Source organism: Heteronotia binoei, chromosome 6 (genome assembly GCF_032191835.1).
Source record: "Heteronotia binoei isolate CCM8104 ecotype False Entrance Well chromosome 6, APGP_CSIRO_Hbin_v1, whole genome shotgun sequence".
NCBI lineage: Eukaryota > Metazoa > Chordata > Lepidosauria > Squamata > Gekkonidae > Heteronotia > Heteronotia binoei.
In genome coordinates, this window is record NC_083228.1 from 76,934,208 (window position 1) to 76,951,219 (window position 17,012).

The 17,012-nt window shown below is 42.5% G+C and overlaps 1 protein-coding gene across 3 annotated transcripts; it reads right to left on the reverse strand.

The window, feature by feature from the left end:
• Positions 1-247: 247 nt before the first annotated feature.
• Positions 248-13,687, reverse strand: POLL (DNA polymerase lambda). Of its 3 annotated transcripts, XM_060241805.1 has the most exons (8): positions 13,521-13,687; positions 12,953-13,250; positions 12,102-12,291; positions 10,764-11,072; positions 8,870-9,043; positions 7,319-7,447; positions 4,086-4,254; positions 248-2,949 (listed from the first exon to the last, which is right to left on the reverse strand). In XM_060241805.1, the coding sequence occupies exons 1-8, from the start codon at positions 13,633-13,635 to the stop codon at positions 2,585-2,587; spliced, it is 1,749 nt and encodes a 582-aa protein (XP_060097788.1). In that variant the 5' UTR covers positions 13,636-13,687; the 3' UTR covers positions 248-2,584. The 3 variants fall into 3 exon arrangements, with proteins under 3 accessions (XP_060097788.1, XP_060097790.1, XP_060097789.1); XM_060241807.1 differs by lacking the exon at positions 10,764-11,072 and having other exon boundaries at positions 2,496-2,949; XM_060241806.1 differs by lacking the exon at positions 7,319-7,447 and having other exon boundaries at positions 2,496-2,949.
• Between the last annotated feature and the right edge of the window lie 3,325 nt (positions 13,688-17,012).

A 17,012-nucleotide genomic window follows, 5' to 3' on the forward strand; every position in this document is an offset into this window, starting at 1 on the left:
ACATTCTTGTTCTGTGTTTCCATGATAGATCAAAGTGTTCCTTGGTTTGTCAACATTCTCCTCCCTGGGAAAAATATTTCTTCTTTTACAATCTGATCAAGCCAGTCTGTTGGTTAAATTAAATGGGTTGTTTTCCTTTTGTCGAGTTTTCCTCCTGAAGTTCTCATTTTAATTCTTTTATTCAATACTTTCCAAAAGACTGGTGACAGGGGGGAAGGGAGGAGAAGAAAGGGATCTGGAGCCAGTATTCACACTAAACGCATGCACAAATATTTTTATTGCCTTTCAGAGACCATAGCATTGTTTCCAACAGTCATGAGAATAAAGGGCCCTGTTACATACACCCATCAGTGATAGTCTAGGGGGAGTCAGGTCTTAGATACTTAAGAATATAAGAACAGCACTGCTGGATCAGACCAGGGCTCACTCTAAGCCAGTACTCCATTTCATACTAATGGCCCACCTGATTGCCCTGGGAAGCCCACATTCTGGGCCCACCATTTAGCTATCACAGTTCATAGCCACTGCTGACCCTCCACAAATCTAATCCCCCCCCTTTAAAGTCACCTAAGGCAGGGTCCATCAGCACATCTTGTGACAGCAAATCACATATACTAGCAACATATTATTTGAAGACATAGTTTCTTTTGTCTACCCTGAAATTATTAGTAACTCAGCAACCAAAAGTTTGTTATGGATGGAAAGTCAGTATGGTGTAGTGGTTGAGTGTGCAGACTCTTATCTGGGAGAACCGGGTTTGATTCCCCACTCATCCACTTGCACCTGCTGAGATGGCCTTGGGTCAGCCATAGCTCTGGCAGAGGTTGTCCTTGAAAGGGCAGCTGCTGTGAGAGCCCTCTCCAGCCCCACCCACCTCACAGGGTGTCTGTTGTGGGGGGGGAAGGTAAAGGAGATTGTGAGCCACTCTGAGACTCTTCGGAGTGGAGGACGGGATATAAATCCAGTATCTTCTTATCGTCGTCTTCTTCTTATGGGGGAAGAAAAAGCTCACTATCTACTTTCCCCAACTTTTGAGCAGGGAACACAGAATTGTATCCCATACCCTCCTGCCAGAATTTCAGTTTTCATTACTTTAAAAAATATATCTATTTCTCATGCTTGTAGGAGAAACCATCAGTAGTATCCCTAAAATGTTCAGGAACAAGAAGGAAACTGTGCAGCACTCTCAGTAATCAAAGAGCTGTTATTTCCTAAAGCAAACCAGAACTAGAAGATACTACAAGGATTATCTAGCGAGTCCAAACCAAATCTAGTGAGTCCAAACATAGGAAGTTCTATATAATTTGCAGCTTGATTGTATCATTCAGGTATAGGATATGGTATTGGGTCAAAACTGCAGCTTTTTTTAGAGAGGCAAAAAAGGCAAGGCACCAGTCCTTAAGGGAGTGAGGACAGGCTTGGAAAAGTGTGTGGCAATACCTGGACAAGCCTCAGTAGCGCAAGTACATGTCTGAACAGCATTTCTGGTGGTCATGGCAGGATTCTGAGACCTGCTAATTTAACTGGTGATGAAAAGTGCTGTCAAGTCACAGCTGACGTAAGGCAACCTCACAGGATTTTCAAGGCAAGAGATATTCAGAGGTGGTTTTGCCATTGCCTGCCTCTGCATAGCAACCCTGCAGTTCCTTGGTGGTTTCCTATCCAAGTACTAACCACAACCAGCCCTGAGTAGCTTCCAAGATCTGACGAGATTAAGCTAGCCTGGGCCATCCAGATCATGGTACAACTTTAATTAGTGATAATTCATTAGTGCAGATTTTGGTTTACCTTAGCCCAAAATGTTTATCTTTTAGCACAAGCATTACCTAAGCATATTCCTCTGGTCTCCTTTTAATAGCCAGAGAAGCAGAATCTCCCAACATCTTCCACTGCCAATTCTTCATAGTGTTAAAGAATCATCTTCCTAATTACTTTGTCCTAATTGGCCCAGCTGCAGCATCTTCACTCCACACAGCAATCTGTCTGTACCCTCCTCATGGATGTATTCATAAGAACAGTTCCAAATCCTGCAATGATATCCATTTCTATGGGAAGTATATATCATGCAAATAAACATGTCTACACCAGCAGTGGGACCGCATTACCATCTGGCCAGTCTTCAGTTGTTTGAATACTTTAAAATACAGTTTGAGTGAGGGAGGATACAGTTTCCAGCTAAAAAGGAAATACATTACCAACAGACCCTGTGGATCCTTCAGTAAGAAAGCAGCCTCTCCCATTAGGCAATACTAGCAGCCTTCACAGTAATGACAATGCTTTTGCAAAATACCTTTAAATATATTCTTTAAAATCTATATACTCATCCCTTCTTCCTACTAGACCCTTTAAAAGGCATTTCCAGTGTGCAAAATGCTTTCCAATCATTTTCTCATTCATTATCATACTAGTCTACTGCAGTGACATTAGTGACCTCTCTCAATACAATCTATCAAAGCCAGTTAAATACATTCAAAATCCTGGGCATTTCCCAAACTCAGTGCCAAGAGCAGTGGCTGCTGTTTGGCTTGAGCACATACAAGCGTTCAGTAGGGAAACCAATGAGCAAACCCACCACTTCCTTCCATCACCAGTCCCTCTCATGTGGTTCCCGATAAGGCAGTCCCAAATGCAAAAACACATCCTTCTCAGTGACAGCAGGGAGAATAATGCCAGACACTGCTTTGAGGCCACCAGGTCCTCGCACCACGCCACTTGCGAGGGCATGCTCAGACAGACTCATGCCCTTGGTCTTGGCCAGAGCACGCATAGAGCGGTTGAAGTGGGCTGACCCTGTGAAGTATAACAGGGCACATGCAAACTCACTGTAGGGCACCACAATGATGTCGAGACGGCGATGGCAACGGTCTGGGCCTGGCAGGCGGCACACTCCCAAGTACTTCTTTTGGTTGCCATTGTCCTCTTGACTCACCAAGTCATCTGTAAGAAACCCTAAGAAGAAAGGCATAAATCTCAGAGGAGATGACATGCTGCCTCAATGACTGGAGAGTTCTATAACCTTTCCCCACCCATAAACTTGTGCTAAGGTTCCTTGGTTACTAGCACTAGACATTTCTGAAATGATCCTGGTAGATACAGTGGTTTACATACATTAAATAATGTGCTTTGCAACTGGATTTTTACTGTGTAAGACTAGCAAAATCCCCTTGCAAACAGTTGCTGTGTGAAAGCAGTGTCACAAGAAAAAGTCCATGGTATCCTACATGGTTTCCTGCACTACCCTCTCAGAGTTACCAGCATTCCTGTCCCATCAGGGACATCTCTAGACCGTTATCTACGTGATGGGCAAGACTTAAATGACTGTTGGAGAGACAGCTCAGTTGCCCTTGTGCTCCTAGCAAAGAGAGATGAGAATGAAACCGGAGCCCTGACCTGGATAGCCCAGGCAAGCCCAATCTCATCAGATCTCATCAGGAGCAAGCAGGGTCAAGCACTTGGATGGGAGACCTCCTTGGAATACCAATAGTCAGGAGGTGGAGGCAGGCTTTATTCAGTCACCTCCTTGAATATCGTCCAGGCCCCCAGTCGGGGTCAGTCACCAGAGGTCGCCATGACTTCCAGGTGCAGACACACACACACGCAAGCACACACATTTTTAAAATACAAAAAAGAGAGAATGAAAGTGGGTACCATATTCTGCTCACAGTGGGCCTCAAGTTAATAGAAGGTTAGAGGCTAAGAACAGATGGGATTCCAGAGGGCTTTAACACTCTACAGAGAAAAATTCCAAAAATGGAGTAATATGTACTGTTAAAATTATGGCAAACCATATAAATCCTCCCTGCATATAATCTTACATCCCGTCATGGCAAGATGAGCTATCAACAGCTATTTATCTTTCCTAGCTGCCTTCAAGAAGGAAAGAAGGCACCCCATCTAATAAAACATCAGAGACTGATGCTTTCAGCACTACAATTAACGGTCAGAACACCTCAACTAAGCAGTGCCTAAGGCAACTCTGGCTTCTTATTCTTGCTATTTCAAAGGGCTTCCCAGGTACGGAAGGATGGGCAGCACATCCCAGTACACCTCACCATTTTGCAGTCCAGCCTGACATCCTCCCTTACCAGTTTTCCGGAGACTGTTGAGCAGCTTGCTGAAAATTCCTTGGTGTGAGTGTCCATCTGGGTGGGTCACTAACACATCCACGTCACCACAGGTGGACTTGCCCCGTCGGAAGGAGCCACATGCCATGCACACCAGTCCAGGTTTGATAGAATTGGCAGCTTCTCTGACCTTCAGGAAAAGAAAAGAGACTAGAGGATTTACAAACATACATTTCTGCTTATTCAGTCTGATTACTATTCAGTACAGGTGGCCCTGCTTTGTCCAGTCTCAAGACAGCAGGAGCTACAGCACAGGACTCTAGGGAAAAGCCACTTCCACAGTCCCAAAAAGAGTCTACACCCTGGAAGCAGCCTAGGTGGGACTCAGCTACTCAGCCCTGTTGTGCAAATAATAATAATTTGTGCCACCATAATTAAAATCCTTTGGTGAGGAAGCTGAATTCAATTACGCACATACATTATGCCAGGGGTGGCCAACGGTAGCTCTCCAGATGTTTTTGCCTACAACTCCCATCAGCCCCAGCCATTGGTCATGCTGGCTGGGGCTGATGGGAGTTGTAGGCAAAAAAACATCTGGAGAGCTACCGTTGGCCACCCCTGCATTATGCAAATCAAGCAAAAGCAGCTTTAATTTCTTATTCTAAATAATTAATGTTGCTTTTGCTAGACCTGGGGTAGGGCTAAGGCACTGCCCTGGAGATTTGCTCCTTGACCACAGAAAATTCTGTTGAGCCCTCCCCGGCCCGAATTCAGGGCATTCAACAGCATTTCCCCCAAAGCTTGGAATCTTATCTTCAAAACCACAAGGGATATACCTCAAATTTTCCTTTCAAAATGAAGTAATGCTGAAATTGTTGAATCACAGAAAACTCAACTATATTCCTTTGCTGTCTTGCAGCTCAATAGCAAGAATCCTTCCAAACAAGGTATGTTATCCTGCCTATACAGCTGAAGAAGCAGATTCCAAACAAAGTGCTTTGTCCAAAGTTATAACAGTCAATGAAGAAACAGGCACACAGAGGACTAAGCTGTTGTTTACACAGGAAGAGAAAACAAGAGCAGTAGCAAGGTGCACCTGGCAGGGTAAGCACAGCTCAGTTACAAAGCCACCCAGACAAGCCAAAACGATGCTGGCCCTATCCTTCTGCAGAGCTTTTCTGAAGTCCCGCCAATGAAAAGCTATAGAGTCTCAAGTTGTGGACAAACTCTAGAGCAGGCATTCTCAACCCTTGTGCTCACAGAAGAGAAGCCACCACCATCACCACCGCATCCAGCAGCTTTCCTTCACTGACACAGCTCTGATGGCTTCATCAAAGCAGCACTGGAAGGTGATTTTCAGCATACAGGATTATGGATATTAGGATGCCAATCACACCAGCTGCTGCAAATCATACATCTTATTAAACAGAGACATGATTGCCAGTTCAGAACCTAGCGGATGAAGTGGGAGGGGGTGGGTGCTGAGTGCCCCTTGTCAGTGTCCAGGATCATCCTTCATTAGTGAGGGATAAACCCATTAACCTTTGCCCTGCAACATTTGGAATAGCCTCATGGCTTTTCTAATGCAGATCTCTTCCCTCTGCCTACTTTACATCCTCAATGAGGTTTTCTTGAAAGCCATCCAGCACCACACTGGTGCATCCCACCACCTTGGAACTCGACAGTCAGCAGCTAATCCTCTCATTCTCTCCTCTCTTCTCTGATGGGGGCCAAGAGATAGGTAATCCCATCAAACCCACAATAGGTCAGCTCCCAAGGGCCAAAGCTCCAAAAAGAATTTAATCCTGAACAGGGGGTGATGCTCTACCTGGCAACTAAGTATTCTTCAGGAGCAAGCACTGTGACTGAGTGACAGCGTCACACTGCCCAGTGCTGCCATGGTAATTCTGGCAGGCAGGGGGAGCCATGGGGAGAGCCCCTGGGGTTTAGTTGGCTTACAGTGCAAATATTTTTATTAACTGCCTATTAGCCTCTGCCCAATTCCAGCTGAACCCTCAAAGAAAAGGAAATGGGATAATGCTAGAAAACTTCTTCTCCCCACCAAGAACATAGATCAGTTAGATCAGACCACTGGTCTTTCTATTCCAGCACACTATTTCATACAGTGGCTAACCAGTTCCTCGAGGGTGGGGGGGCAAAAGACAGATCGCAGAAAGAAGCCTTCCTGTGATGCTGCCTCTCAGCATCAGTATTCAGAGGTCTGCTTCCTTTACTCCCCATAACTAGTAGCCACTGATGGACTTCTCCCTGACAAATCTGTCAGGCCCCCTTTTAAAGCCATCTATGCTTGTGGCCATAATTACTTCCACCAGCTGTGAATTCCAGTTTAATTCCCCCTTGAGTAAAGAAGTATCTGCTTTTATCTGTTCTCAACAACTTCACTGAGTGTCCCTGAGTTTAACTATTACAGGAGAAGGAGGAAAAACTCTTTCTGCCCACTCTCCAATGCATGAGGTGCACTACAGGAATTCACAAGATGTTCTTAAAAGGCCTTCCTGTGAGGCTCTCTGTGGTCTATTTTAAATATGAAGCTGGCAGGCAAGAAGAACTTATCTATGTGCTGAGTCAATTCATTTAAACTATGTTACAGTGCATGCAACATGAGCACACCAGTGCAATGCCTGCATTTGAGAGTCCAGTATTAATGAAACCCTGAACACGTGAAAGAACACTGATAGCCAGGATGGGTGGAGCAGTTGGTGCAAAACAATAATTGGTCTGAGCTCTTTGCCAAGTAATGAAGCTCCCATTTCAAGAAGAAGAAAAGGAGAAAAGAAGAGATTGGATTTATACCCCACCCTTCACTACTCAAAGAAATCTCAGAGCAGCTTACAATCTCCTTTCCCTTCCCCTCCCCATAAGACACCCTGTGACATAAGTGGTGTTGAGAGAGCTCTGACAGAAACTGCTCTTGCCAGAACAGCCTCTGACAGAGTTGTGAATGACTCAAGGTCACTCCAGCAGTTCCATGTGGAGAAGCTGGGAATAAAACCCGGTTCTCCCAGATAAGAGCCCTCTCACTTAACCACTACATCAAACTGGCCACAGTGATTCACTTTTTTCATTTGATGCACCCTCCAAAAGTATAGAGCAAACCCCAGTTGGATTTTACCAAACTGGAAAGTAGAAGACATTTGGAAAATTAATGTCTCCAACTCAGCAACATAAAGATAGTTGTGACAAAATGTGGCGTTTAGGCCCTATTCACAGTCTCGTGCAAAAAAAGTACTCACAGTCTGCTCAATTTCTGCCGCTTCTTCCCGTGGCATGCGTTCCAAGAAGTCATTGTAGTGCTTCAATCCAATGGCTTGCTGGTTGGAGAGAGAGGCCTTTGTGCGGATGTCATCTAGAGTACGAAAACCCTGCCCACAGCACACAGGACACTCAGGCCGTGGAAATAGGCTTCCAATAATTCCTCCTCTACAAGACACTGTTTGCTTCTATATAAACCTGAGGTCTGCACTGTGAGATTGGGAATAAGGAATCACAACAGACTTCCTTATGTGATCCCCCTATCTTCAGCTTAGTGTTTGCAGGCCACTTATAGCAGTGACAGGGGTGTCTCCTGGTCTTTGAGGTACTCCTTTGCTCAACTCATGCAATTAAAAAAAAGACCATAAAAAAAGACAGAGACTGTGTTCTTAGGGGAGAAAGGTAAAAAATTAATCCAGAATGTCACCACACAGTTGTTTTGGAATAAACAGGAGACCCAAGAGTGACACAACATTGCTATGGATTACAAAGAAATCAAGGCTGATGCAAACAAGAACCACCTATTCTCATATGACCTGATCTGGAGAGCCCAGACTAGCCCAGTCTTAGAAGTGAGGCAGGGTTGGTTCTGGCTAGTATCTGGATGGAATCCCAGAGTCACGATGCAGAGGCAGATATTGGCAAACCACCTCTGAATACCTCTTGCCTTGACAACCCTACAAGATCATCATAAGTCAGTGACTTGACAGCACTTTCCACAACCATTCCCACCTTCCTGACCATTCTGGTCTTCTTTGGAAGCCCTGCTTTGTGTGCCCTCCTCATCTGAGGCCAGGCAAGTGACAACCTGAGAAAGGGCCTTCTTGGTCATGTCACCAAAACTTTGACCTCCCTCCTGAGGGAGATTTGTCTGTCTTTATCATTTGTCTTTTGCTAGCTGGTGTTTTTGTATGGTGTTCCTCCAGTAACTGTTATTGACACTCTTCCCTGGTTATAGTGTTATATATGTTTATGTTTTATTTAGTTATTTAAATGTTTTATATGCACTTGTTTTTAAAATGCTGTTTCAATGTGTTGTTGTCTTGATGTTTTAATATTTTGATATTTGTTGCCTCCGGGACTCTATTTGGGTGCAAAAGGAACATGGGAATGTTTTTAATAAATTAATAGTGATGTTGGAGTATTCTCATGCATGGTTCATTGCTACTGTTTCTCATCAGAAACCTACAGAACCCAACCAAATTTGCAAATGAACTGTGCAACAGTTTTTCTAAAATGGAATTTGCTTTGTGCACTCTAAGGCTTCCCAGCCCCATCTCGCTTTCAATCTGAATGACAGCAATGTTGGGCACCAGAGAGATTTGCTGCTTAATCCCAAGAGTTGTAAACTTCCAGTCTTCTTAGCAAGATGACGGTTATTGGTAAGATGTAGCTTCCACACAGTGCCTAGAAGAGGCCTAACCTTGGTCCTCCAAGACCAGTAACAAGTATCTATACACACAGACAAACAAGACAAGCAACAACTAAAGAAGCAACTACAGCAGTGCCTATTAATGTTGAGAGAAAATTACCTGCTGGTACCATAGCTGAGCTGTCTTGACTCCTGCTCCCCAGATGTTGGAAAATACTTCCAGTACCGGCACATTCTCATTTATGTGGTCCAGCTTTCGCAGATGCCCACTCTCCAGGATCTCCAAAATCTTCTCTGCCATCTGCTTCCCAATTCCAGGGATCTTACAGGCTTCCTGAAAGAAAATAGTTGTCCAGAAGAAAGGCTGAAACCCTAATCCACATGGAAAATCTTGCATGTTTTTAGCTTTTGTACCAAGCTTCAGTTTCCAAATAAGGGATGCCTTTATAGGTACAGCCACATCCCCAGACACCTGCAGGTCTTTTTCTAAACGGGCATTTAGAGATCATGAAGTGTATACAAATAAAATGCACTTCTTTTGTTCACTCTTTGGCAACAGGTTTTTTAAATCTTCCCAGCAATGCAACTCAGAGCTTCTGTGTTTTTTTAGTGGATGGGATAGGGGTAAAATTCTAGTAGTTTTCATTTTAAAACAGTAGAATTTTGAAGTAGCACAAAATTGTTCCTGAAAGAAATGTGAACACCTGAAAAAAATGCAGGAAAAGCCTTTTTTTTTTTTTTGCAAAGGGGTGGGGAATTTGCAAAGGGGTGGGGGAATTAAATTTTGGGTAGAATGCTGGGGGAGGGGGGAGTTCCATTTTTTTCTCTTTTGGAATGAGTGAAATGCTTTTAAGACAAGGTTTTGCTCAGTATGAATGTATGATATGAATATTCTTCTGTAAAACAATTTACAGCATTAGATAATGATTATTTGTGTGTAGACTATGAACATACTGAAAACATTTTCAAAGACATTTTTACTGCTTAAATGTGACTAATTTTATCCACAATTCATACGCTATAGTGTGTCTGATAACATGCTATTGAAAAGGTCAATGTTTTAAAGTTTATCTAAAGCAGATGCTAGTCTTGTTGTGACTGACTGAGACATTTTCTGTTCCAATTATACACTGTTGTTGTTTTTTTGTTTACTACAAAATCTGTGATTTCTATTTTCAGCTTTCATTTTTTCCTATCTCTCAGGTGATGAAAACTAATATAGCATAGCATGCAGCAGTCTGCAGCTCCCTCTACTCAGTATTGGGTACATTAACAATTTTGGTTGTAGTATTTATTCTTTTAAATTTCATAAATGTGCCAAATACTACTTTTAATAGTTTAACTAAGTTATATATATCAATATTACATATTGAACAGGACTGAAATAAGTATAGGGTGGATAAGACAATGTTCCATATATTCCAACTTCTCTTCATCTTTTCAGTTTTTTGCAGAAAACAAAAAACATTTCCAAAGGCTGCAAAATGGTCAGAAATCATCTATCTCGGTAACCCAAGCAGTGATGGACTAACAGTGGCAGGCAGGCAAGCAAGGGCAGACCATAAGTCTCTGCTTTTACAAACTTGCAGGGCTGCATAACTTCTGGCCTGTTTCTACAACGTAAAGTGCAACTGGGCACTATTCATGTGACACAGAAGAGAAGGACGCCAGATACCCCACATACTCAGCAGCTACTCCTTTTGGTTTGCACTTACTCCCAACAAGAAGAAGAGATTGAATTTATACCCTGACCTTCACTCGGAGTCTCAGAGCGGGTTACAATACCTTTCCCTTCCTCTCCCCACAACAGATACCCTATGAGGTAAATGAGTCTGAGAGAGCTCTGAAAGAACTACTCTTGAGAGAAGAGCTTTGTGAGAACTGTGGCTGACCCAAGGTCACCCAGCAGGTTCATGTGGAGGCGTGGGGAATCAAACCTGGTTCTCCCAGATTAGAGACTGCACACTTAACCACTACACCAAACAACAGCAAGTGAAAGAAAAACAGAACTCTACATGAAAAAAAGATTAAACCCTTGCCCCTATCTCAGTTACCTGGTAGGAAGTGACTGGCTTGGGATAGCTCTTGAGCGCATTAATGGCTTTGGAATAACTCAGAGCCCGCCACTTGTCTCCTTGGACAGCATAAGCTTTTGCCAGAACCTCTAGCTTCTCCGTAATGCACCGATTCTGATTACTCTTCTTGTACTCAGAGGACTGAGCACAGACCCACTTGTCAGTGGAAAATGCCACTGAAGATTCTCCAGAAGAAATGTTCAGGTCTCGGCCTGACCTCAATGCCTCCAGCTCTCTTTGAGTGACATCAGGATCTTCTCCTTCATTTCCCTCATCATCAGCGACCCCCTTTAGAGAGATACAGTACAGAAAACCATGAAATACAGCCACTGCAACTGGCTCACAATGCTTCAAGCAGGCAAACTCTAAAAGGCTAAGTGTTCAATCATAAAAGAAACATACAATCAGAGTAAAAGGCAACAATTGTCAACCAAACTAGAATTTGCACATTCCCATTTTCTTCCCTTATAGTGAATATTTTCAAGACTAATACACTCCCTTAAGCAGGTCTTTGGAGAGGCCACATATGAATTTTCAAAATAAATAAAATAACAAATAAAAATAAAGAAATGCAACTGGCCATTGGGTGAACAAAATGCTGTGACTACTCTTAGCTAATGAAGTGTATATACAAAAATTCACGAGGAATGTTGTCCCAACCAGCAGCAGCAGAAACTATAGCAGCAGTCTGCATCTTCTAACCACTAGAGGGCAACAACATTCTGTAATGAACAAACTTTATTTCCCCTTGCTAATTCTATTAGCAAGGGGAAATAAAGGATGTAAAAGTAGTTAAGAATCCAAGCAACAGCATACTTATTAAGGTCTGATCAAGATGATATATGCTATATGCTACTAATCTATTAGCTGATTTTAATATTGTATTCTCAACAAAATGGATATATAGGTCTCTTAGCCCATGGGATGAGCTTGGTATCAGGTTGGCAGAGGACTTAGCAGGTCATGCATCTTAATCACAGAAACAATTTGCTAAACATTCACTATACATTTTCCTATAATCCTAGATGCTTAGGTAGATGAAACCAAGCTTGATGCTGATTCACACCTGAAGTAATTTAGGAATAGTATGTGCTTTCAGGGGAACAGCCAGATTATAAGAGCAGCCAGAGGTCATTTTATTCAGAAGAAAAAAGGTAGCTCTATATGTACAGTAAATTAACCGAGTTTGTCATCATCAACCCCAAACTTGGAGAGCACCCCTTAATTTATGGAGCCTGTGATTGGTTTGTTTATCAGGAAGTCCTTGGTCTAATTGACAAAAATGCTTCATATCACAGATGTGGGATAGTCACTGACCAGTGTGCAAAGGCCTGCCCGTTTGGCTTCCCATTGTCCTGTGGAATTGGTTGCACTGCAAGGAGAGCTGAGCACTGTCTGCAATTCATTAGCCTTCATGTCCAGGACTGCACCATCCATCTGGGACTGGATCTTCTCCTCATCCAGAAACTGGGATTGCCTCTTTGAAAGATCTGACACATCCAGGTATCTGGAAAGAATCAATATGCAGCACAACTCAATCACTGGATTTGAAGACATCTAAAGCTGATAAACAGAGAGCTTGTGCACTCTCTCTGTGGCTGTCTGTCAATGTCCTTGCACCCCCACATGCTGCTAGCAATGTTAAACCACCCTGGCTTCCTTTATTTGTAAAGCACTGGCAGTACTCCTCAGCTGTCACATGTAGATACCCAGAAGTTTATGCACTTTTCATAATTGTGGTTTTACAGTGCGGTAACCTAAACTTTGGTTTTTGGCTTCCAGTGAACAGTGTGTCAGCCTATAAATCACATGCACTATTTGCTGCAAATCAAAATTTCACAAGCAGAGAAACCAAACTGCATTTTTACTATAATTTACATATATTATTCAATTCCTGATATGATTGAATAACTCAATCAACTGTATTTCCCTGACTCATTAGATTGTGGATAAAAGTATCAGCACATATTATTGCATTGCATTTCATACATCTGTTTTTGCAAGGCACCCAACCTTTTCACAAAAAATGCAAAAGTGAAATAGCAGAAGGCCCTTTTGGGTTATAGCCAGGGAGACAAAAGGCAACTTTTCTCTGTGCATTCCCAAGAGAAGAATTTGGTTTCTATTTACAGCTTGGAATGGAGAAAGTATAAAGGAATGACTCCTACCTGTCTGGGATAAAGAGACTATAGCCAGTTGTGCTCAACATCTTCTGCTCTGTGACACATGAACTCAGCCAGGAAGCTTTTACCAGTTGCAGTCCTGGGGGTAACTTAGCTAGTCTGAGGAGCCGGAAGGCCCTGTCACAATCCATGCCTTCATCTAATATAACATGTGTTATGTCTGAGGAAAGCTGACTGCACACTCTACCTCCATTATGAATTATCTGCTTACGGAAGATTTCAGCCCTGGCCTGGCCCATTCCTGCTTGTAGTACGTAGGCCACAACAGGCTCCAACCATCCTGCTAAGGAAAGCCACAGAGAAAGAGACTCAGTGAAGTGGAGACTGTTTTCATGCCTCATGTAAAACTGACAGTTTTAACCCATAGCTAGCATACAGGAGGCACATTGTTCTGCAGCACATAGCCAACATCTTACAGTACAATGATTTGATTGAACTCTTCAGGGGTTAAGAAGCTACTTGCAAAGCAAACTATTTGTTCATATTAATGCAGGGCAAGCCGTCACATAACCTCAGTCCTAAGACAAAGAAGGGAAGAAAATGAAAGACTCACAATGACCATTTCTGGTTTCTTCTCTTTTGAAGACTTTTGCAGGGTCCATCCTCTGTGAATCATCTTTGATCTTCTTCCTTTTGGGGAAAGCTTTGACAATTCCTTGAAGCTCCATAGAACATGGGTCTCTTTCTCCCAAAGCAGCATAAAGCAGCTTTACTAAAGAAAACCATAAAGATACAAAAGTTTAATTATGAAGATCATATTTGTACACTAAAGGAATTTCCAGATCAGAATGACTTTTCCATCTTTGAAAATTCAACCACTTTGTGATCCATGACAGCAAATGTTTCAGAAAGTCCTATAGGCAGCTTAAGGCCAGTAGATGTTAATTAATTGGAAGGCTTTGGCATATCTACATAAATGGGGTAATTTCATCCTGCAATGATCTTTGTTTACCAATTGTAATAGTAAACAACCAGTCACCAAAATGGAAAACTGCAATCATGCTTCAACTACAGTACATATTTTCACAGCTGAAGGACTTGCACAAATTCACCACATTGTTTGATTGGGTTGGTGAATTTGTGCAAGTCCTTCAAGTATAAAAATATGGCTACGTTTATGGAATAACCATTGAAACATTCAGCTGAGGGAGGCCATAGATGCTGAAAACGTTCCTGGCACTGTAATTATTTTGCTCCTCAATTGATGTAAGCCTGGATGATCTGACACTGAAACTATTTTGCTCATTTAAATTGATGGAAACCTTGTGTTAAGAAGACTGTGGACTATTGCTGCTTGCTCTGGACTGATACACCCACCTTGATTGTGTTGGAATGGATCACAGAAACACTGGAACCTTGTCGCTGTGGAGGACTGTTTAAATCCAACCATGACAGGGTTATTTATTTGTACAAGATAGTTTGTAATTCACAATATTAGACCTTAAATAAGAGGACTTTAAATAAGAGCGTATTGCAGGGAATGCTTACAGTTATTGTGGGCTTTTGTGAGTGGTTGTGGCTTCTCTTGTGTATTTGTTTTTGTCATTGTTTCTGGTTGAAGCCCCCCCCCCTTTTTTGCAACTACAGTTCAGCCAAGTGTTTGGAGGGTGTTACGTACATTCTATAGCAGATGAGAGCCTGCCTTCTGATATCCAACATATTCAGATTAAAACAAAGTAGATCCAAAGTTCATGATTCTTCATGTTTCACTTTCATAATAATGGTGTTACTGTAGGAAAATGGTTTTGATGTCATTGGGTATTACAACAATGGTGGATGAGCATTCATGAAAAATAAATTAACCTAGACCACTGACACCCATGCAAAAGTTCAAGAGCTATATGTGGCTCTTTGACATGCCACCTGCAGCTCTTCTGATCACCATTCCCCAATGCAGTACCAGTCCCATGTTCCAGGAAAGTGAACAAGGCCATTGCCCTTTAGACCAGGGCTGTGGGCCCATGGACCAGAACCAGCCACCCAGGACTTTAATCAGGCCTGCGGGGCTCTTTTCTCTCCCCTCCTGTTCTCACTCTCCAAGGCTGCCAAGGTTCCCAGCTCCTTCTGCCTTGTCTTTGCAGGCTGAAGCTAGGGTTGACAAGTCCAATTCAAGAAATATCTGGGGAGTTTAGGGGTGGGGCCAGGAGACTTTGGGGGTGGAGTCAGGATACATTGGGGGTGGAGCCAGGAGCAAGAGTGTGACAAGCATAGGTGAACTCCAAGGGAGTTCTGGCCATCACATTTAAAAGGACAACACACCATCCCAAGAGGAAGACTTTCAATCGGAGACTGAAGCCTCCAGAGGTGGAAAGTCACATGGTGGCTGTGGGGGCGGAGCTTCCCCCTGCTGGCCAGCTGACTGGAGGCAGAAAGGAGCCTGGGAAAGCGGGAGAAACCCCATTGGGACCTGGGGATTGGCAAGCCTAGCTAAAGCAGAAAGCAATTCTGGGCTTGCAAAGCTTCAAGGAAAATGTGGAATGGACTTTCCATTAAGGTCCCTGAGCCTTACTGGAAAATCCATTCCATGCTTTCCTTGCAGCTACAATTTATTTTAACGGTGTGGAGCTCAGTTTCACTTTGCAGCATTTATATGCCAGTTAGAAGCTGTTCTTTGCTGGAGTTGTGTGTCCTTGCAAATAAAGGGTTGATGCTTTAAGCCAGCATGTCTCTGCTGAATGGACCTTAGAACTGGTGCCTAGTGAGTACTCTAACCTGGGAACCCACAGCCAAAGAGGGATATTACCCTGAAGAGCCACTGCCAATCCGAGTAGACCTGGGGGCAGGGGGAGAAGCTTGCAATGCTCAGACATTTCCTGTTTTCTTAAGCCCAGAGGATTTTATTTTTTATTTACATTTTTAGTTTCTGCTGTGATTCTTGATGTTTTATTTTTTAAATTGCATTGCCAAATCCCACTATTCCCCCACCTTTCCATTTTATGCAAAACATCACAAGAGTTTTAAGCATGTTTGTACTAGAAGTAAAAAAATAATATCTTCAATGGTGTTTCTCTGTATCCTTGATAAAGTTTATATCTCTACTGGCATTACATTTTATGATATGCATGGCCTGGCCCCACAAAGTCCCATTTATGTCAGATCTGGCCCTCGTAACAAATGAGTTTGACACCCCTGTAAGTTAGCAGGTGGTTTTTGCTTTCAAACAGGGACTGGAGGATGGCTAAGCTGCAAGCAAACTGGCCACTGCAAATTGTGATGTTATTCCCTTTTCTCAGTGAACAGCTTTCTTTCCTCCTCTGGGCACCCTGACAACTCACTTCTCTTGATCTGCTTTGTGCTTCGTATTAAAAGAGAGCAAGAAGGCAGAAAGGAAAGCCCTTCTCTTTACTTCAGATACAGAAGTAATCTCTAATGTAAAAGGCTTTTATTTATATATCTGTTTATACCTATATATCTATATAGATACAGATATATAATGTTAATAGTTGTACCTTATTACTGCATCACGTGTTCACTGAGATGAAAGGATAGCAGTTTTATGAAAGTAGAACCAATGTACTTCAGAGGCTTAGGTATTAGATTTGAAACAGGATTTAGGATGGACACACTAGAACACCTTCATTTGAAAGCAAATCCAAGTAAAATCAACTATTCTTCCTTCTAAGAAATGATGAGGGTTATGGGTTTGAATATCAGTCTAAGGCTGCAGACACACACACAAAATAATCCACTTTCAATGCATTTTCAGATTTTACTGTGTGAACTGGTAAAATCCAGTTGGAAAGTGCATTGAAAGTGGATTTAGTGTGTGTGACTGCAGCCTAAGAGTAACTTCCTCATTAAGTTTGCTCCTTTCCTTCCTTGTAATAATACTTTTAAATTTTTGAAACTCTTTTCGTTATTAAAAAAAGTTTCTTTTATGCTGCCACTACTACTAGTGAATTTGGGGATAACCTATTAGGACATAACTTAATATATTTACAAGCTGACAAGTCTCCTTCAAAATCTTCCCCAGAACCTTCCCTACAATCTTTAAAATAAAGATTCTACTTGCAAAGTGTTCCCCTTTCACATTTCATCTCTTTGA